The sequence below is a fragment of the Pavona decussata genome, unplaced genomic scaffold (genome assembly GCF_977016875.1).
Source record: "Pavona decussata unplaced genomic scaffold, jaPavDecu1.1 SCAFFOLD_49, whole genome shotgun sequence".
NCBI lineage: Eukaryota > Metazoa > Cnidaria > Anthozoa > Scleractinia > Agariciidae > Pavona > Pavona decussata.
Window position 1 is genome coordinate 744,555 of NW_028145471.1, and position 21,173 is coordinate 765,727.

General features: G+C 36.1%; 3 protein-coding genes across 3 annotated transcripts; all 3 read right to left on the bottom strand.

Moving 5' to 3' along the window:
- Window positions 1–215: 215 nt before the first annotated feature.
- LOC146481502 (QRFP-like peptide receptor) lies at window positions 216–1,504 on the bottom strand. The gene has a single exon (XM_085108285.1). It carries the CDS (start codon window positions 1,239–1,241, stop codon window positions 219–221), a length of 1,023 nt encoding a protein of 340 aa, XP_084964411.1. The 5' UTR covers window positions 1,242–1,504; the 3' UTR covers window positions 216–218.
- A 2,757-nt stretch (window positions 1,505–4,261) lies between these two features.
- Window positions 4,262–7,918, bottom strand: LOC146481503 (QRFP-like peptide receptor). The gene has a single exon (XM_085108286.1). It carries the CDS (start codon window positions 5,921–5,923, stop codon window positions 4,823–4,825), a length of 1,101 nt encoding a protein of 366 aa, XP_084964412.1. The 5' UTR covers window positions 5,924–7,918; the 3' UTR covers window positions 4,262–4,822.
- Window positions 7,919–12,399: 4,481 nt separating this feature from the next.
- On the bottom strand, window positions 12,400–13,973 carry LOC146481504 (neuropeptide FF receptor 1-like). The gene has a single exon (XM_085108223.1). It carries the CDS (start codon window positions 13,971–13,973, stop codon window positions 12,921–12,923), a length of 1,053 nt encoding a protein of 350 aa, XP_084964349.1. The 3' UTR covers window positions 12,400–12,920.
- Window positions 13,974–21,173: the final 7,200 nt, after the last annotated feature.

Genomic DNA, 21,173 nt, shown 5'->3' on the forward strand with positions numbered 1-21,173 from the left:
TACGAAAAACGTCAAACGGCAAAGATGACCACGTATGTTTGCCACTCGCTGTTTTTCGTTCCTAAGTTTACTTGAGTCTTTGAATCATCAAAGGTTAGAATTATTTTGCACTATTCTCATCTACTTGCTGATTATTTTTTAGGAACGTAGACGCGAATCTGCCGTCTGCCGTTTGTTGTAGACTCGATTCTAAATCTCCCTAATACCACATCTCAGTGCTATCGTATGACTTGCAACATGATTGCGTCCCTCTGCGGTTCTACACGACGTCCACTTTGATTACAATGAGAGGACCTCTTACATTTTGGGCAGCTAAACATTTTCTTCAGTGCTTTAGAGAACCTTGAGCTAGAAACGAAAAGAATTACAGGATTAATTACTGTGTTCATTGGTGGGAAAACGTAGAAAAGCAACCCGAGATATAACATACATGGATCTTTAACGAACAGCATCGGAAATAAAAGTTTTAGTACCATATACACACAGAGTGGAGTCCAACAGATAAAAAAGGCGCCGACAATCCATATGAAAACTTTCATCACAATTCGATTCTGCTGCAGATTCCTCATCCTCGTGGTTTCTTGTTCTTCTTCTCCGGGTCTTTTTTTTCTTAAATTTCTCATGATCCGAGAATAGAGTATGATTATTGAAATAAGAGGCACACAGTAAAGCACTAGAAAGCCCACAATATAGAATATCGTTAAGTTCATCTTGCTCCATGTAAACCTGCAAAAAGTTTGGCGTCCTTCATGCACTATTTTACTAGACTTTACATAGGGCAAGCCACCCAATACTGGACAAATCCAAGTGAATGCCAAAAGAGCAGCCCTAAGTCTTTTTGATACGTAAATAGCTTTAAAGGGAAGTACGATTGCGATGTATCTCTCCACAACAATTAATAAAAGACTTTGAACTGAAACAGTTTGCGAAACAGTTCTGGAATACATCCCCAGTTTGCATGCAAAGGCGGCCATTGAACCTTCTATTGTATGTTTTCTTGAAAGGAAGCCTTCTGTTGCTGCGAGTGGCCAGTTGGTTGAAGATGACAAAAGATCAGAAACTGCCATATTTACTATGAAGTAGTTTGTACTTGTTCTCAGCGAGGTGTTCGTCAAAAAAGCTATTGTAACCAAACTGTTGCCGACGAACGCTGCAAAACTAACAAACGAAATTGCCGATGCTAGCATCGCGGAGACGATGTGAGAACACGCTGGCAGATCGGCAATACTGGAGTTGTTCATGTTTCGTTGGCGGACCTATGAATGAAAGTATCTCTTTACGATGAATTCACTTCCCTTTATGAAAAATATATCCTTAGCTTAAACTTCCTGTTTTTAAAGGTCGTGCCTGCCAATCAACGTTATCGACAGTTGTTTGTAAGAATTAGCCAAAGCTTGTTTATTTAAAAAAGTCAACATGGTGGCTGGGGCATAATTCACTTAAGGGTTAACCTGTATTAGGTAAATAAAGTGGAAAAGCATTTAGGATGCCCAAAAATAAATTAATAAAACAAGTAAACTAGCGCGCGTTTTAAAAATATTCAAAAATAATTATGCCCGACAATTATGTCCGATTTCAATGATAGTTCATATCCATACTCCACAAAGCCCGCATTTCAGCAGTTTGCTAGCTATTAGCAGATAACTGAATTTTATAAACGCTTTCCGTAACATTTTTGTCAGTCCATTCTGGTACAAAAAATAATTGAGTGAAGGGCTTGTAATCACAATTTTTCTACACGAGGATGTGGATAAAAACCTTTTAATTTAATCAAGAGTTTTCCAGAATGATAAAAGAAAACATTCGAATATTTTTTCTGTTCGTAATTGCCAGATGTGTTTCTTTTCTTATCGAGTTTAACACTTCCATAAGTAAACGCTTCTTTAACACTAAAAATATGCGTGTATTCACAAACCGCAAAAAACAAAAGTGACGCCCACTTTACTCGAGTACCTGCTTTCTGTAAACACGAATTGCACTCATCTGAAAGTGACTATGACTAATAAAATTTCCAAAAGGAGTAGAAATCTGAAATTTACTCCGTTTTATAAAAAAAAATTACGGAAGAAAAAGCCAAAACTTCAAGGCGGAAATTAGTAGCCAATACTTTAAAGGGGAAGTATCACGTAAGTTTGCTGTCATTTCAAAACCCAAAAATGTTTGTCTGTGAGCAGAAACAACGAAATAATTGTCAAGTTTGTTATAAATTATCACCCCAGTGCAATAAAACTGTCGATTAGTGACTCTGGCCATAGACAGATTAGGCCGGTATGGTTTGAAACTTGAAAAATGTTAAGCTAATGTTTCTCAAGTTCTAGCATTTTTGTTTCCAAAATGTGCTAGAACAGATCACAAGGTATTCCTTTCAAGAATTGAGTTGATTTCTTTCCTCTCGTCATTCTAGAATTATTTGGCAGCTGATTGAAGGTCTTATTTCATCATTTTTAACAGAAGATATCAAAACCCCCATGATACTTCCCCTTTAAACTCGGTAAGTCATAAATAAAATGCAAAAGAAATGAACAATCTTGAATATCTGTAAATCGGCTACAGTATTCGTCCTTTCCTGCCTAAAATGACATAAACATTAATATTGAATATTGAAAATATTGAAAATGAATATTGAAAATGAATAAAATGCATATTGAGATGCATTATATTGTTGTTGTTAATTTCGTGTATGTGATGCATCCGGTATTCTTTCGAATTCGTCCATATGATATGACGAACTGCTCTTCTTGTTATATCTTCCCATACGTTTTGCCTAAATGATATATTTTCGCTGGATAAAATTACATGCAGCAAAATCGTGAGCAAAAGCGTATTATGAAACTTATGTGACTCGTTCTCGAATTCAGATTTTCGTGATCGATCGGCTGCCCCAAAAACAATCTTGATTATTAAAACATCTTAAAAGGTGTATTGATTTATTTCCAGCTTTTCTGGCTATTGTACATGTTTTCCACTTTTTTCCCCTTTATTTTTTCTAATTTATAGTTACTTTTAAGTCGGCAACAGAGTGTGATATATTCGCGACATTTTGGAAAAATGCCTTTTGTGTAGAGGACCAAAACACTTTACCGTCTTGTTCCAAGTTCTTTTCCTAAAAAAATTAAAAACGTACTTCCGAAAATGTTTTGTATTTATGGTGCCTAAACTGAAGCAGTGTCACCCAACATGCGTGACTGGTTCCCTGTAGACTTGCCAAACACTAAGTTGGAGGAAGCCTGCTTCTCCAACTTTAGGAAAATTGGAACTGTATTAATCCCTCCGGTTATCGATTTGTCCACGTTTGTCCCGAAATATTCAAAAAATAAAATTTATCTCCCTAATTTACCTTACTAATACTCCTAGAATTGTAGAGCAGGGAAGGGATCCGTCACGAGTCCCTGCGGGCTAACAAGATCAAACAAAGACCGGGCTATTTATTAACAGAGTGAATATTTTCTTTGCGATATTAAGCTTAAACCAGGGGTATAATATATTCTTTTACGGTAAGGGTATTGATTTAATTGACTTTCGGCTCTAAAATTAAACAACATATATCCAGTGCGATCTTCTTCCAAATTCAATCCACATGACTTACCAACAATGATTACTGCAAAGTTAAATGTATTAATTACTTGGCATCCGAGTATCATTTGTATAAAAAGCAGCTATATGTTGGGTCTGTTGGAAGTCATATCAAATCGCGTATTGACTAGGATGTAGGTAATATCCTCTCTGTCAAGATTGTCACAAATCAATGCTAAAATTAGAAATGTATGCAAGAAAAACTTGTCAGTAGTTTATGCCAACGATACAGCGTTGCGAGGCGAGAATCAAATTTCCTTCAAGCAAAATGGGACGAGATTAGAAAATAAAACTCCAAGGGAAATAACGAACATTGACCGAAAATCTGAGCTGAGAAGACTGCTCTGTAGTTAACGCTATTACGTTAGACGGCGTGTCAACACACTGAAAAAAACAAGAACAAAAAACAGCAAAGTTTTGAAAACACTCTTTGGAGAATAACCAGGCCTTTCATTCCATTGTTGGTTTTTTTCGTTTGTTTTACAACATTTAGTGAGGGAAAAGTTTAATTTCAAGAGGAAGAGAAAAAAGCCAACGTTTCGTCGCGCCGGATCGGGGTAAAAGGATTTCACTTCAAGATTTCCCGCGGAGCTAATCAGATTGCAGGATTTTCAGGATACCGCCCGCTCACGAACAGAGAAATAAATAAATATGTGAATTGAATCGATTGTATATAAAAACAACAGCGTTAGATCGTTTGTGTTTATTTGCTCATTTCTCCAGCTATCATACAACCGATATTATATTGGATGCAATAAAGCACACAAAGCTAAATATCGACCAGTACTTCAGATGACAGGTTAAGTCTCGCTCGCACATAAAAGTTTGCTTGCCCAAATACGTTTGGTTCGTGAAAGGCCTTTATAATCCCCGAATACAGATTCGAACGTTGAAAGCAAAAATTTAGTAGGATCATCTAAGAAATGCATTCCACTGGCAATTTTAACAGCTGCACTGAGAAGCCTGGAAAGAAACGTGAGTTGGGTTTATGATTAGCAGTCGTTAGTCGTTATCAGATCACGTATTGAGCAAAAAGGCGCGATATCGGTCTTGCTTTATTAAAAGCCGCCAGTGCTAAAAATATCAGCCAATAACACACAGTTAATCTAAAAAATAGGCGCTCTACATCTGCAAATAGTTTTGACTATTTTCTGTTTACTTGAATAGAAACGATAAAAAAATAAAGATTATAAGAAAATGGTCATTATACTTTTTTTGCATGGGACTTCTGGATTTTAAATCCGACCTTCTAAACGAATGCCTTGAAGGAAGTTAATACAGGTAAAGGGTCCTGGCTCGAGCTCCTGTTCTTCAGCGTTATTTCGAAATTCCTCGGTTGCATTCTCATAACAACGTCTTCTGGTGAAATACTTCCACCTCTACAGCACTTAGAGGGATTACACGTGAAACAGCTAAACATTACCTTGAGTGCTTTAAAGAATCTTGAGCTGGACGCAAAGAGAATTATTGGGTTAATCACTGTGCTCAGAGTTGGAAAAACGTAGAAAAATAAGCCGGGAAGCAGCATGCAAGGATCTCCGGCCGAAAACAAGGCTGGCAAGACCTTCCTTAGCACAATATAAACACAAAGGGGAGTCCAGCAGATGAAAAAGGCACAAACAATCCAAACGAAAACTTTCATGACAGTACGGTTCTGACGCAGATTTCTTATTCTCGTGCTTTCTTGTCCTTCTTCTCCTGGTCTGGATTGTCGTAACCTCTTCATGATCCGAGAATAAAGTACTGTTATTGAAACGAGAGGCACACAGTAAAACGTCAAAAATCCCGCTGTGTGAAATGCATTTTGTTCAATCTTTTTCCATGAAATAAAAGCCTCGCATTCCGCTTTGTGACCTTCTTGAATGAGTTTACCAGTCCAGACGTAAGGGAAACCAAACAATAATGGGATAATCCAAGTGAACAACAACAGAGCAACTCTCGACCTTCTTGTAACCAGAACGTACCGAAAGGGATGGACAATCGCAAAGTATCTGTCCACAACGATCAACAACAGACTGAGAACAGACACAGCTTGTGAAATAGCCCTGCAGTAAACACCAAGTTTACATACAAGCGTAGCCGCTGAACCTTCAATCATAGGTTTTCTTGAGAGGAACCCCTCAGTTGCTGAAAGCGGCCAATTGGTTAAAGACGACAGGAGATCAGAAATCGCCATGTTGACTATGAAGTAGTTTGTTCTTGTTCTGAGCTTGGTGTCCATAAGGAAAGTTACTGTCACCAGACTGTTGCCAAAGAACGATGCAACGCTAACGAAGGATATCGCAGATACGACGAGCGTGGAAAAGCTACGAGAACACGTTGGGAGATCATCAATAGTGTAATTATCCATGTTCCGTTGATTCGACGTCTGGCCAATTGTTTATGACGCTTCTTCAGCTTCAATTGTAGCTATTGTTACAAAGTTCCTTTCGAAATTATCGCCCTTAAATATGCAGTGTTTGAAATGCCGATTAATTACCTGTCCATCATTTTTAGTGCAAGCTATAACGAGCTGAGGTCCTTGAAGACGGTGACGTAAATCGAATCAAAACAACACTTAAACACATTTTCAGATTATTTCTTGTCTACTTTTGCTACAAATAGAGAAACAGCAATTGAGATGCTTGGAATTATAGATTGATATAAGTAAGAAAAATACTACACAGTAGATTATCTATTATTTGAATACGATAAAAATTAGAGCGACAATCTCGCTGGGTCGTAAATCTAATTAATTGCACAGTCACTACGAATAGCAATTGATTATGAGAATGATGTATTATTTTGTGAGTGACACAGGCATATTCGGAAAAAGAAAATCCGAGTGATTCTATAGCCCCTCAGTAAAGGAGTCGAATTTAAGACCTTCCGATTACTAGTATCACTGAGCTACAGGAGACTCGTGGGAGCTAAGGTCATTAAACTAGGTTCATTAGTCAAACATCGCATACTCTTAGTAGTTGAATGTCAATGTATGGCATATGTGCAATGGAATAAATGGGTGGCTGATATTTGAATTATTTGAAAAAGTTAATAATAGTCAAAATTGAACTTCGTCCCTTCAGATTTCGGACTTTCTCACTGTCTTGGAAAGCTAACTTCTTCACTTATCGGCATGTGGCTCGTCTAAACAAAAATCAAATCAATATCAATTTATGTTGGCACTGAGTATGTTATTCGAAAAATGATACCTACCAGAAAGGGCAATATCATATTATCTAATTTGTTATTTCTAATTTCAACAAGTTCATTACTTCTTCTCCTTAATTATACCACATCATACTGGCTTCATATTTTCGAAAGACGAGGGTATTCTGAAACAACAAACACAGAAAATAGGGTGGAAAAACAAGAATTTTGTAATGTGCTAGTTATTTAAGAGAGTGCGCTATTTTTTTTTTTGTCTTTTTGTTTACATGATATTGTGGCAATTTGTGACTCGTCATCGCATTTCTGCTGCTGTTTTGACGGGAGGTTTTTCCACTCTAAGTGAACGGAGACGTTACAAACTATTCTGTACTATTCAAAACTTCTGTGTAACGGCTCTATGGACGGATTAACTCAAACGGAGAACTCGCCTGTGGGGACACGCCGGACCCCCTTGAGGTACCAAGGTCTAACTGCAACTTGACTTTTGGTTCCAGCAGTAGTTTAATTGTCGAATTAGGACGACATAAGTTCGTTTAGCAGTTGAAGTTGTAATCCAAAGTGTTCTGAGTTGCTTATATATGGTCTGTACATGAGGATGCGAAAAGTAATTACAGTGGAAGCGGCAGGACTTTCAATAGCGCACAGAAGATTAAAACTTAAATTTCACACTAAAAAAATCTCACTATTGATCACATTGCTTGTTAATCAAGGAGAACCAGATCTTTTTAAACAGTCCTAAATTAAATGTTCTTGCGGTGTGTGAAAGTAGCAAACAAGTAATGAGTTTCGTTAGTGTTTTACGAAAACGATAAACCTATTTATACTTCGAGCAACACTTCTAGATCTAATTCAATCGAAATAAATACTGATTTAGGATGGTAATTTAAATATTTCTTTGACTATCTACCATATCTACTGTCGGTTATTTTAAATGTATTTCGTTTTTAGTAACGAGCATGATAAGGCAGCTAATGCTAACGCCTAATGTAACAACACAGCGACGTACAACACAAGGTTTTTCAAGATCTTTTGAACGGCTTAGGCGAATTATTGAAAAGCTAAAGCGAAACTTAGGTTACCATTACTCTTACAAAACGTAATATGATAGAACCAATAAATAAACTTAAAACTTTAAACCCCAGTAAATGAACTTGATAAATATGAAACTACTCCTTATAAATACTAGAAAAGGACAAACGATAAATATTGACAAAATTCCCCTAACGTACGCCCTCCTTAAATCTCGACGTCCTGGTCGACTAAAACAAGTAACATTTAACTTTTTTTTCTAAAAGCTAACGAATTAATGGTAATTCCCTGATGTAACTGTGGCTAAATATCAATAAATTGAACTGATTACTATACATGTGCAATATTAGACTTCGAATGATGCGGTTAAATATAAGCTAATATAGGAACCAGTTGCTAATATGTCGGACAACTAGTGGGTAAATGCTAGTAACAGATATTATAAATGGCTTAATACTAAACATGGCTAAATATGGTTTGTTTTTATGCGTGCAAAACGGTCCTAAAACACATTAGTATTCTGTTACGAGAGATTCAAAACTAAACAGTTTTAACCTGCAATCAGACGTTCTTTTTTGGGGGGAGCGCGAAAGTGTGGCAGCGCAAGAGTCGGCGGTCGGGAAAAAGAAATAAGAGTGCCTGATCGCAGGTTAAAAGGGTTTCAACAAGCTGTTCATTTTCCCACTTTAATAACACTGAGCCGTCTGTGTCAATGCAGTAATATTCACACGTTTGTGTTATTTCTGAAAGATATGTTTCGTAGTAGTAAAACAGGTTCTTTTGTGAACAGTTTGCGATCAAAATTACATTTGAGTCCGACGTGCTGAAAAAAAAAAAACATGTTTGCTCGAACAATCATACCCCCATGTGCTTTAAGTCTCACAAAATTTATACACTTATTTTTCCAGCTTGTAGTACTGAACATATAGGAAAGACGGATTCATATTAAGAGTGTGGTTTAATGAACGTGGTACCGAACATGATTCGACCATGTTCCAACACTAACATATAAGTGTTATTGTTTTCTTTGCATATTTCACCGGAGTCATTCAATATCGCACACGGTATCGCCAATCTTACTTAGCATGTTCACCGTACTATTTCGAACAATGTAACTATTATTGTCAGTAGCAATCTTTACTAATTAAGAAACACAAATATTTATTCAACGTCTGTCAAAAACTCAGTCGAGCATAACAAAGGAAAAACACGTTTCATTAAAGGAAATTCGATCAGTTCTCAAGTCAGAGCTAAAACAGTCTACTTCAAAGTTCAATCCTCGTCGTCTGACTCAATGATGTAAGCCCTTCGCCGTTTGTGGTTGAGACTTCTCGTTGTCTTTTGAGAAGAAATTGAAGGTGCAGCCTGTGTAATTCTGCGATGAAACGAGACTACCAGCACAAGAGATGGTTGCCATGCGGTACTGAAACATGGAAGGAAAACTTGTCGGAAATCCCGAAAATCCAGCTGGCTGAAAACCATGAATTGAGCCCCATGGTTTGACGCATTTCGCCTTGTTGTTGGACGTGTACACGCCTGCAAATGATCCCTGGGCGGGAAATCATCCCCGAACTGGACCGCAAATGATCCTCGGAAGGGAAATTATCCCCAAATTGGACCGCAAATGATCCTTGGAAGGGAAATTACCCCCAAATTGGACCGCAAATGATCCCCAAACGCCACATGATAAATATAGGATGGAATGGACTCAGATTTGGACAGTGGATTTAAACTTTGTAGGCTTAATTTTTTTTCTTTATAACACCAGTCGTTATATTTAAACTATTTGTATGAAAATTTCAATTTACCTATAAACTGGAACATACATGTATATAATCTACTTATATACCAGTACAACGCCCGAAATGTGCATGAATTGTACGAAACTCCTCTTTTTTCAAAAAGGACCAAGAATACGAAATAAATTTTAACGGTATTACTCAAAAATAGTTAACTGGAACAGACCAACTTACTCGAATGGGAAAGCCTCCTCAGAGAGTGCCACAATTACGCACTGATGTAGTAAGCTTTCCCTGAAGTAACCCAGCCACTCCCATCCCATCCAATTTAGAGAATTCATGGTGGATGGGAGATGTACCTTCGACGGATGTCCATGGACCGCGAGTGTGGTGATTACGTTGCCTTACTAGGTCTGGTGAAAATTCCCGATATTCCAGTTGCTGTGGTGTCTAGCTTAGAAGAAGGCTTACATATAATCTACCTGAGTAACCACAGTCAAGGAGAAGCTGATTTCGACAGCATTGAGTTTCGTGGGCAATGAAGCGGAAAGCGCCTACCATAGCCTTTAGCAAATGGAAACAAAAACAACTGATCTACCTGAAGAATTAAAATTGAAGTATTGCATGGAGAAGGGCGAATTAATAAAGATCAAATTTTTCCAAAATACGGGAAAAAATTGAGAGCTATTTCCAGACTTCGATGAGGGGGACAATGGTCTTCTGCAGGTCTATGCCGACGACAGTGTGTTTTGTAAAAATTGTTTAAAGGAAAGACTGGGAGTCCAATCAGCGGCAAAATGAAAACGAAGGACAAAATCAACAAATTACACGATAACGTATTGGACGACCGAGACTAAAAAGAACTAAGGCGACGATAGTGGGGGAGTTTTGACCGCCATCCGGCAAGCGCTTTGACCGACTCTTCTTCCTTTTTCGAAAGTCTTAACTGACTCGGTCTTTATTGGGAAAGAGGTTCGCACAATTCGTGCACATTTTAGGCATTGTAGTGGTATAAATGAATCATATACATGTATGTTCCAGTTTATAGGGAAAAGGTTCTGTTGCACTGAGCTACTAATTACAATTTTAAAAGTTGTGAAATTTAAATAAATTTTGCATGTAGATACTTTCAATGTAACCATGCCTGGTGTTATTAAGAAAAAAGGTCCATAAATTTTAAATCCACTGTCCAAATTTGAGTCCATTCTATTCTATATTTATGGTGAGGCGATCGGGTATCATTTGCGGTCCAGTCTGGGAATCATTTCCCGTCCAAGGATCATTTGCGGTTCAATCTGAGGATCATTTCCGTTGAGGGGATCATTTTCGGGCGTGTACACGTGATGAATGGGAGCCAGTGGGCTCGTTGGCGTTGGATTGCAATTTCTTGATTTGAGGCTTCATTTGTAGTGCACTCCCTCAGTGAATAGTTCTTCTCCTTTAAATACCGTCGAACGGCACTCTGCCTAATTTTGAAGGGATTCCGGCTCGTAATCATCTCCGTTCTGTTTTTGTTTGTTTGTTTGTTTGGTTGGTTGTTTTGTTCATTGCATTCACTATGTTAAAAATGTCCTGCGAAGCAAATGAAAGTTAGATGTTGGAGGAGGGAAGACAAACGTGGTTGCTTATATTGATTATGCACTTTATTAGATTCAACCTTTAAATGGTTAAGTGTACAATGCTTGTTTCGTGGCTATACATTTCTTTTGCTGTACTTTTCAGCCTCCATACATTTCATAACATAGTTATTGTTTAACGTTTATATATCATAATCATGATAAGAGCTTATAATGGTTGAGGTTCATTCCTAGTCAGTCCGCTATACTGTGGGCTTAATTTATGTCCATATACATTTTGAAGAGATGCCCCTATATATCTCTTAAATGATTATTTTATTTAAACCCATGATTATTTTATAAATCTCTCCATTGTATACACAATTGACCGCCTTTTTATAAATACGGATTTGTGGTGCTTTGGAAACCCTTTTGTAGGGATCTCATAACGCAACACCTAGAATATCTCAAGTGCTGTTAATGAATCAACAGATAAAATATTTGTAACAAATATGTCCATATAGATATTGAAATAATGCCACCACATAAGGCTTTTATATGTTTTTATATGTTAATAATAACATTCCATTTTTAGGTGTTGTTTTTGTTTGTTTTTTATTTGTTTTGATTTCACTACTTATCTATTTAGCTATCGAATGATACATAACTAGATACCATATCCTTTTTATAATATATAAGAATGGATAACATAAACAACAACAGTGGTTTACTCAAAAGAACCTTCGCACAAGAAATGAAGTACGGCAAGTTTTCATTGCAAACATTAATAGACAATGATGTTCCAAACCACTTCCCCGAAGTCACATGTGGACTGAGTTACAAAGTTATTTACGTATTTTGTGCTCTTTTTGTTTTTTGTTTTTTTTGTTTGTTGTTGTTTTTTTTTTCTGAGGTAATAAACTGTCTTTAGTTATAGCTTATTAATATTTATATAACCTTTATGTATAGTTTTCTTCATCGAATATAGTCTCTAAAAGCTGTTATATCCTAACAGTTTTTTGGTATAAACCAAAAAGCTATTGTGTTTTAAACTGATAACTGACTTTATGTGGATGTAACCAGGCTAGCGTTATTATCAGCTTGTTACAAATAGGGCCATCATTTCATATTCCACGGCCAGCGCATTCATATAAATAAAACGCGAAAATAAATATCCTGCTTAAAAGAAATGTTTTCTTTGTTTGCCATTTCTCACAACGCAGGTAAGAGAGCAGCCTGATTTTGGTTTTAATTTTTATTAGCTATCCCCCCAAAACGCAGTTTATAAGTATTTTACGCTGCCAAATTACATGCCTTCTTAGAGTATTTACAGCTACTCACTTCATTAAATCTAGTTGAAATCGTCCAAAAATTCCCGTAAATATCTGTCAACTTTACATAATATCTGAAAATCTTAAAGGTGGTTCCGTTTCCTTTGGAAGACCTCGCATGATCTCCACAGTTTTAGATGATCCATACGGCACCAATGATGAAAACTTGAACTTAATATTAAGAGTTTATTGCAAACTCCCTGATAATCATAATGAGATAACGTTTTATTACGTATCTACTCGCCATTACTTTTCTTCTCTTTTGCGTCTCTCTCTTTAAAAAGCTTTTAGGAGTGATATTGACCAAAATATCTCCTTTTTCGATTTGCCATACTAATTAAACATGATTTTAAAGAGCCTAGTAAGTGTTTAATTTAACTTACTTTCGTGGTCAGGTTTAAACTAGGATCGTTTTCTGCCAAGCTGTGAAAACTGTAAAAATTGAAAGACAAATTATGCATCTTTTCAAAAAGAACAGCCTGTGAGGTCACTCCTACGGTCTCCTTTTATATCTGTTCTTCCTTGCATTAGTTAATTTGAGTCTATCTCGATCTAAACGACACAAGCTCAGGTGGGTTGCTATCTGCTACGGTTGATGAAATCTTTCTATTTTGGCAACATGAAGGGCGTTTACAGAGAGAGCCCAGAGAGAAAGGGCACGCCTGTAGCATAGCATGGCGGAAATTGGTACTAAATGAATACAGGATTATGGGATTGATCATTGAGCTAAGAAATGGAGATACAAAGTAACAAAAACCCATAGCTATCTTACATTTATCCTTCAGAAAAAAATCGTAGAAGACAGCATTTAAAGGCACATACAGTCCAAAAAAGGTAAAACAAGCTGCCAGCGCTGAAACAATGGAAATAAATATTTTCATGATGTTCTTCTGTTGTTCCATTCTTTTGTTTTCAATGTCGCCTAACCTTCTATCCGTGGATTCTGGTTTCAGTCGGTTACGTAGGATACGCATAATACGAAAATAAAACACGACAGCCGTTGCGATTGGTGTAATATTAAAGAAGACTGAACCAACCATGTAGTAAACTATGGCTCCCAAACCACCCCAAGTAAACCTACAGGCCGTTATTGAACCTTCTTTTGTAACCCTCGCGAAATAGATATCAGGAATATGCCATGCCAGTGAAAAGGCCCATGTCGCACAAATCAAAGCTACCCTTAATTTACGAGTAAGCAGAATAGCTTTCAGGGGGAATACAATAGCGATGAACCTGTCCGTTGCTATCAGCACCAGGCTTAGTATGGATACTGAATGAGACACCATTCTGCCATACAACCCGTATTGGCACCCAATGGTGGCCAGAGGATTTTCTATTAGAATTTTAGTGACTGTGACTACCTCATCAGTCAGATACAACGGCCAAGTGATGATACTACACATAAAATCAGAAACCGCCACATTGACGTAGTAGTAGTTGACGCTTGTTCTGAGGCTTGGGGTCTTGTAAACTGCAGCAATCACGAGAAGGTTACCAATGAAAGCTGCTACGCTAATCAAAGCCATAACTGTAGTGAAGAATGCTGATACGTACTGGCAGGACTCGGACTCAGTGATGTGAGTAGAGTTGTTCATGCTGTCAATCGTGTTTGCTTTCAGAAGTCAATCCTCCCTTGGCAATTTCAGTTCTTGGAAAGGGATGGCTCTAATTAATCTGAAAATAAAAAAAAAATAAAACAAGGACACATTGGATAGTTATAAAAATAAAGAGATCAGTGTTTCAGGCTGTTTATTTTAAGAGGCCTGGATGTTACTAGAATCCAGCTACTTGTTAAAGTTTGACAGCCCCTGCAGCAAGAAGAAGACACATTGCGACCATTGTTAATATACATCATTTACATTATAAGTTGAACACAACACGCCTTGTGAATAACCAATTTTATTAATATGTCTAATTCGCAGAAGATGAAATTTTTAAAAGGAAAATGCAAGTTAAATCTTTTGAAGAAAACAAAAATATACAATGGATTCTTTTGCTTTCCTGGCTTATTAAATCTTCTGACTTCAAGTTGTGTTCTCAGAAATATTGCCACAAGCTTTTTGCAAATGTCACCTTCAAAGAAAATAGGAAAACATTGTTACTAATCCAAGCACTAGGTATGGTGGCAAAAATATAAAAGAGTTTTCTTTTTTCCCAGAATTGGGCTATTTAAGAATACGAGGCAAGGTTTAGAATGTGTTCTTTCAAGGAACCGCCTTGCGAATAACCCGTTTGTTAATTTGGCTTTGAAGGAGATGAAATATGTGAAATCAAATGTAAACTTAAATTGTTTTTCCGGAACAAAAATATATAATGGATTATTTTTGCTTACCTGGCTTATTAAACCTTTTGACTTGAAGTTGAAATATTGCCACAAGTTTTTCGTAAATGTCACCTTCAGGGAAAATAGGAAAACATTGTTACTAATCCAAGCACTAGGGATGCTGGCAAAAAATATAAAAAACGTTTTCTTTTTTTTTTCCCAGAATTACTGGTTTTAAGAATACGAGGCAAGGTTTAGAATGTGTTTTTTTTTTTGCTAATTTTTGCTTTGAAGGAGATGAAATAAATAAAATAAATGGAAATTTTAGTGGCACATCCACAGAGTGGCTATTCGTCCACTGTTTCCAGGTCAAATTGGAATTCGTGAAATATGTGAAATCAAATGTAAACTTAAATTGTTTTTGACGGAAACAAAAATATGCAATGGATTATTTTTGCTCACCTGGCTTATTAAATCTTCTGACTTGAAGTTGTCCCTTCAGAAATATTGCCATTAGTTTTCCGTAAATGTCACCTTCAAAGAAAATATGAAAAACTGCTAATTATCCAAACCGAAGCAATATTATGGGAAGACTGAATAACCTTAGGGACGCTACAGCTATATAAATAAGAGATGATTTATATGCGATAACCTAAACAAATAAAAACACTGCCAAATTGACCTTTTTCAGTTGTATTGACCAGTTATATGTGGGTTAAAATAATGTTTAAGAAATGATATCGCGTGTCTTTAATTAATCTGTGTAAGTTTAGAATTTTACTGTTAAGTACACGGCGTTGAGTTCTGTTTATTGAGACGAGTGTCTTACTCCTGTGACACCGTTTAATGTTAGCGCGCACGTTTTAAGGCCTCATAATAGCAAGTTTCCCTGTATAATATAAATAATATATAAATAACAATAATCAAGGGGTAATATTGTACATTCACTTCATTAAGTCGTTTTTATTTATTTATCCGGCTTACCATTGAAACTAATAAGATCACCTGTTAAGGCTTTCTGTGCCATATGGTTTGAAGGTCACTCTTTTCGGACCCGGGATAAATTTGTTGACCTCTATATAATGGTGTTACCATTAAGAATAAACTTGCCTAACTTATTGGTAATCAATATATCATCGTTCACTTGTTCAAACATTGAGTAGTTGGCATCGTATTTAAATGACTCTAATTTGTTTGAAGAACCACACTGTTTTGTTTTATTTTTTTTACTCACGTTATCCACATTACGGTCCAGTTTTAACCGTTATGGCTTTAATTTATTGCAAGTGTTTCTTGTAATAGGAGGGTACGTATTTTACAGAGACGTGAAGATAAGGATGAATTAGCGAGGAAAAAAGGTTGGCTTCAGTTGATTTATAGAAATCATTGACCCCAGGCTTGAATATTTATTTTGGACCATATGGTAAGTTTTCATAATCTTTTGGAAAATCACAAGATAGTAATCCCCAGTTTCTTCCTTTAACTCTATTTAGAGATATTAGTCCATAATTTCTCCAGGATTTCAAGCTAAACGTTTTATGTGGTTAAAGAGAACTGTTACTTATAAAAAAAGTGCTTTGACAATGTAATGAATGACAATTAGAGCAAATGATGAGCATCAGTAAGCTAGCGAATTTTGGTACAATTACGCGATTATTTGAAAAAAAAAGTGTTGAAAGCCTTGTTTGTTTATCAGAAATTAACTACAAAAGGCGATTTCTGCAACAAGTGCTATTTTCTTTAATTCACGTTGGAACTGTATACCTGCCAATTATTGTCATGCACTTGATTAAGTGGCTTTTATTTTTTCCGACTTATCAAAAAAAACAATGAGATCACCCGATAAGGCTTTCAGTGCGCAATATATATATTTGAAGGCCATTCTTTTCGGACCGGTTAAATTCGTTGGTCTCTAAGATTATTTCCATCAAGAATTAGCTTTCCTTACTTATTGGCCATTACTATGTCATCGTTTTATTGTGCAAACAAAAGTAGTAGACATTATGTGTTTAATTGTCTCAAATTTGTTCAAAGCACCACACTGTTTTTCTCTTCCAGTTTTAACCGTCATGACTTTAATTTATTCCAAGCGTTTCTTGTATTATAGAGGGTACGTCTCTTAAAGAGCAGATCACAAGTTGAAATAAGGATGAATCAGCGAGGGAAACGTTACCTTCAGATAATTTATATAAATGATTTACCTCAGCCGTGAATATTTTATGGACCATATGGCGAGTTGTCTTTTGAAACTTCAGGAGATAATAATTCCCAATTCCTTCTTTTAATCCATTTAGAGGCATTAGTTTATTTCCTCCAGGATGTGACAGCTAAACGTTTTATGTGGTAAAAGAGATCTGTTAATACAAAAAGTGCTTTCATTGGCAATATAATCGAAGGTGTTGACTCCTAATCCCTTTTCGTGTTTTCTGTTTCGTTTTTACTTTTGACAACATGCAACAAGAAGCTTCACCATGGCTGACCACGAGAAAACTAGATATTACAATGACCCGCGATACCAACAAGATATTATCCTTGTCCGGTATTCAAACCTGTTCAGCGTGATAAGAAATCGACCTTTATTTTCAGGTAGATTTAACCAAGATGAGTCATTCAAAAGACAGGAAATGTTTAGATTTCAAACTATTATTGAGGAAATTTTGAAATTCATTACACACAAACAAATAAGCATTTAAATGCTTAGCGCTAACTAGATGAACACATTTTCTTTCTTGCAAAAATGTAGCTAATGTAGTCTATAGTAGTTTATGCAACTGTTCATATCACTGATATAATGTAAACAAAACCCGGGCGGTGGATGCACGCCCCAGTAAAGAGTAAATAATACTTTAATATTAAGTACACGTTGTAGAGTTCTGTTAACATTGAGACGAGTATCTTACTTCTGTGAGAACATTTAATGTTAGCACGTTTTAAGGCCTCGTAATAGAAAGTTTCTCTGTATATCTTTCAATAAATCCAGGGGTAATATTGTAGATGCACTTCATTAAGTCGTTTTTTATTTATTGGGCTTACATTAAAACTAATAAGATCACCCTAAGACTTCCTGTGCCATATGATTTGAAGGCCATTCTTTTCGGACGGGATAAATTTGTTGACCTCTATATAAGAGTGTTTCCTTCCTTGCACTAACTCAGTATTGGTCATCAATATATCATCGTTCACTTGTGCAAACAAAAGTAGTTGGCATCGTATTTAAATGACTCTAATTTGTTTGAAGAACCACACTGGGTTTTTTTTCCTGTTTTTCACTCACGGTGTCCACATTACGGTCCACTTTTAACCATTATGGCTTTAATTTATTGCAAGTGTTTCCTGTAATAGGAGGGTACGTCTTTTTCACAGAAGTGAAGATAAGGATGACTCAGTGAGGAAAAAAGTTGGCTTCAGTTAATTACATAAATTATTGACCTAAGGCTTGAATATTTAGTGGACCATATGGCTAAGTTTTCATAATCTTTTGGAAAAATCATCAGATAATAATTCCCTACTCCTTCTTTTGACTCCATTTAGAGATGTTGGTTCATTTTCTCCAGGATTTTAAGCTAAACATTTATGTGGTCAAAGAGAACTGTTACTTGTATATATTTTGAAATTCACTACACACAAACAAATTAAAGCATTTAAATGCCTAGCGCTTACTAGAGGAAAAGCTTTTCTTTCTTGCAAAAATGTAGCTTAAGTAGTTTATGCAACTGTTCACTATCACTGACATAATCTAAACTACTAACCCGGCCGGTAGATGCGCGCCCCAGTAAAGAGTATATAGTACTTTAATATTCGGAATTCTAAAACGAAAAAAAACTTCGTCTGACACCTTGGCAGATTGAGATGTTCTTCAACAATTGAGAGCTCAATTTTATCACTAGTTGTTCCATATTATTTCACGAAGAAGTCTTTTGACAAAAACGGTTCAAACGGCAGTTATGCTTCTTTCTGCGGAAAGCTTTTACTGGCTCCCTTGTTTCAGGAATAGCTCCGGGGTTCTTTCGATAGGGCCATAAAGCACTGATAAAGCTACTCGTTTGGCATCTCATGATGGCAACGACGTAACCTACCTTTGACCACCCTTCTTCAACAGGTAGTCTTCGTTGTCGCCAATCGAACATTCGTTAGTTGCTAGAATAGAAAATAGCATATTCTAACGTTAGCGGAAACCTCAGTCACTCTGGAGGCAAGCAATATTTACATTTAGGAAATTTGTTCAGAGGAAGTGTAAACAAATTGGATCCAGTGGACACAATAAAACTTGGCGTAGATTTTTAGTCAACAATATCGCAATCCATATCTCGACATCTTGATTTTTTTCTGTCAAATTCAAATCATAATTCAGCTATTACGACTTATTATTCCTTAAAATATATTGCCAGAATAATTCTTTAAACATGACAACGCCATTTGTTAATTTCTATCTTGTCATAAAACGAAAATACGATAAGAACTGCGAGTGCTAAAGGGATAACCATTTTGAATCAATGAATTAAAAGCAAAGTTGTGGCGTTGTATACATACCTACAAATGACGAACCAGAGACAAAAATGACTGTTTCTTAGTTCTGAAATTGAAAGGCGTGGGAAGAAATAAAGAAATTTAAAAAATTCATGCACATGTTTTGGATTTTAGTTATAATGAGATTTTTAAATATATATTTAAATTCGTTTAAATGACCTCAGGCTGTTCGTAAAAAGCGGGTTGCAAAATCGAAACAAAAATTACACGAAAGTAACAGATTCAAAATAATGTGTTTTGTCTTGTTTCCGTTGTCATGTTTTCTGTTTCCTTTTTTCTGTTTCTTTTCACATTTGAAAAGTCATGCAACAAGAAGCTTCAAGATGGCTGAAGTCGAGAAAACTAGATATTACCAATGACCCGCGATACCAACAAGATATTGTTTTTATCCCATTCAAACCTGTTCAGCGTGATAAGAAATCGACGTTTACTTTTAAGTAAATTTAACCAAGATGGGCCATTCAAAAGACAGGAATTTTGTTAAAAACAATTCATGCACATGTTTTGGATTTTAGTTAATAAGATTTTTAAATAAATATAATATACAATTCATTTGCATTAAAACTGTTAACATCAACACATTCAAGTGAAATGTTTGTATTAAATTTCATTTCATAAGATATTACTGCAATGTCATATTATAATTGAGGCTGACTCAACCACTTTATCATAATGCTACCTGTCTACTATCTTGCACCCAAAGTCGATTACAAGTCCACGAATGTGTTCTAAATGTTCAAAACTCTTTGTCAGCCATTTTTGTCTAGGATTGTAGCTGCACTGTTTTATTCATACCTACGTCACCACAAGACCAGTATTCCCGAAAATCAAATGAACATTCGAATTCCTTTTTGTAATCTCTGGCATTTGAATAGAATCTTCAACATTTCTCTGGAAATCTTTCCGAAGAAAAAAACGCATTAACTGAAAAAAAAAAATCAAACTACTCGGGAAACAAGTTTTATCGGGAAACCTTTGTTTTCCGAAACCATTAAAAAAATGCTGTAATGTAAGAAAAAAATTCATAGCTTTATAACGTCAATAAAATAGAAAGATTTCTGCGGGAACTCTGAAATCTCGCTAGCAATGTTCAAAACTGCCATGGAAATTCCAAAACTCCGTTCAAATTTGAAAAATATCGGTCGCACGTGACGTAGGTTGACTATAATCGTTTCCTGGTCTTTGTCGAAAATGAAATAAGCAAGATCTAGAACTAGTTCTTGGCGGTCTTTAACAAAATAATTATTCTACTTAGGCTTGTCTGAGACGGGACGATTATTGCCAACTCGGCACTATATGCACCTGATTGGATGTCTATCATCTCATATCCAACGCACGTTTTCAGAATAATTAAAATAATATTAAAGTGTCTCCATATGCAGTGACACAGTTCAAAAATTCGAAACTACTTATTCATTGTACTTCAAAATTATATTAATGCTTGTTTCCTGGCTAATGGTGTGTTTCTTAAACCTAGCTACATTTTGACCGTTACACATTTCGTAACATTCTAAGCTTTTAACGTTGTTGTTATCTTCGTTAACGAATAAAATAGCCGATGTTTGTTACAATAACGGCCTCTTAAGAAAAAATGGTTTTGGGGGACAAGATAATATCATTTCTGTGGCGTAGCGGAATTCTACAACAGTTTTCTTTTTCCAATTTGCATTTTCTATGCCAAAAGTGCTAGTGTAATAATGTAATTTCGCTGCCAAATTAGCTGCTGTTTGTAATTACGGGTTGTGGAGTTTAACCCTGAACCTCGGAGGTAAGCGTGCTCCCCATTCGTAACTTCAGGAGCACTCAAGCCATGATAATGAAATCTCGACGGTAAATTGTGTGTTCTAAACTATTTTCTTTGGCATCCACAAAATAAGACTATTTCCTCATTTGATGTGGAAATTAAGTCATTAATTTTTCGCGGCCGCCATATTGGATCCACCATCTTGGTTTTCTCGAGTTCTTCAAACCTTTAAAACCCATCGTAATTATACTTAAGATAATA

Excerpts from the sequence above, each read along its gene's own strand:
- LOC146481502 (XM_085108285.1), bottom strand. The coding sequence starts at position 1,241 with ATGAACAACTCCAGTATTGCCGATCTGCCAGCGTGTTCTCACATCGTC.
- LOC146481503 (XM_085108286.1), bottom strand. The coding sequence starts at position 5,923 with ATGGATAATTACACTATTGATGATCTCCCAACGTGTTCTCGTAGCTTT.
- LOC146481504 (XM_085108223.1), bottom strand. The coding sequence starts at position 13,973 with ATGAACAACTCTACTCACATCACTGAGTCCGAGTCCTGCCAGTACGTA.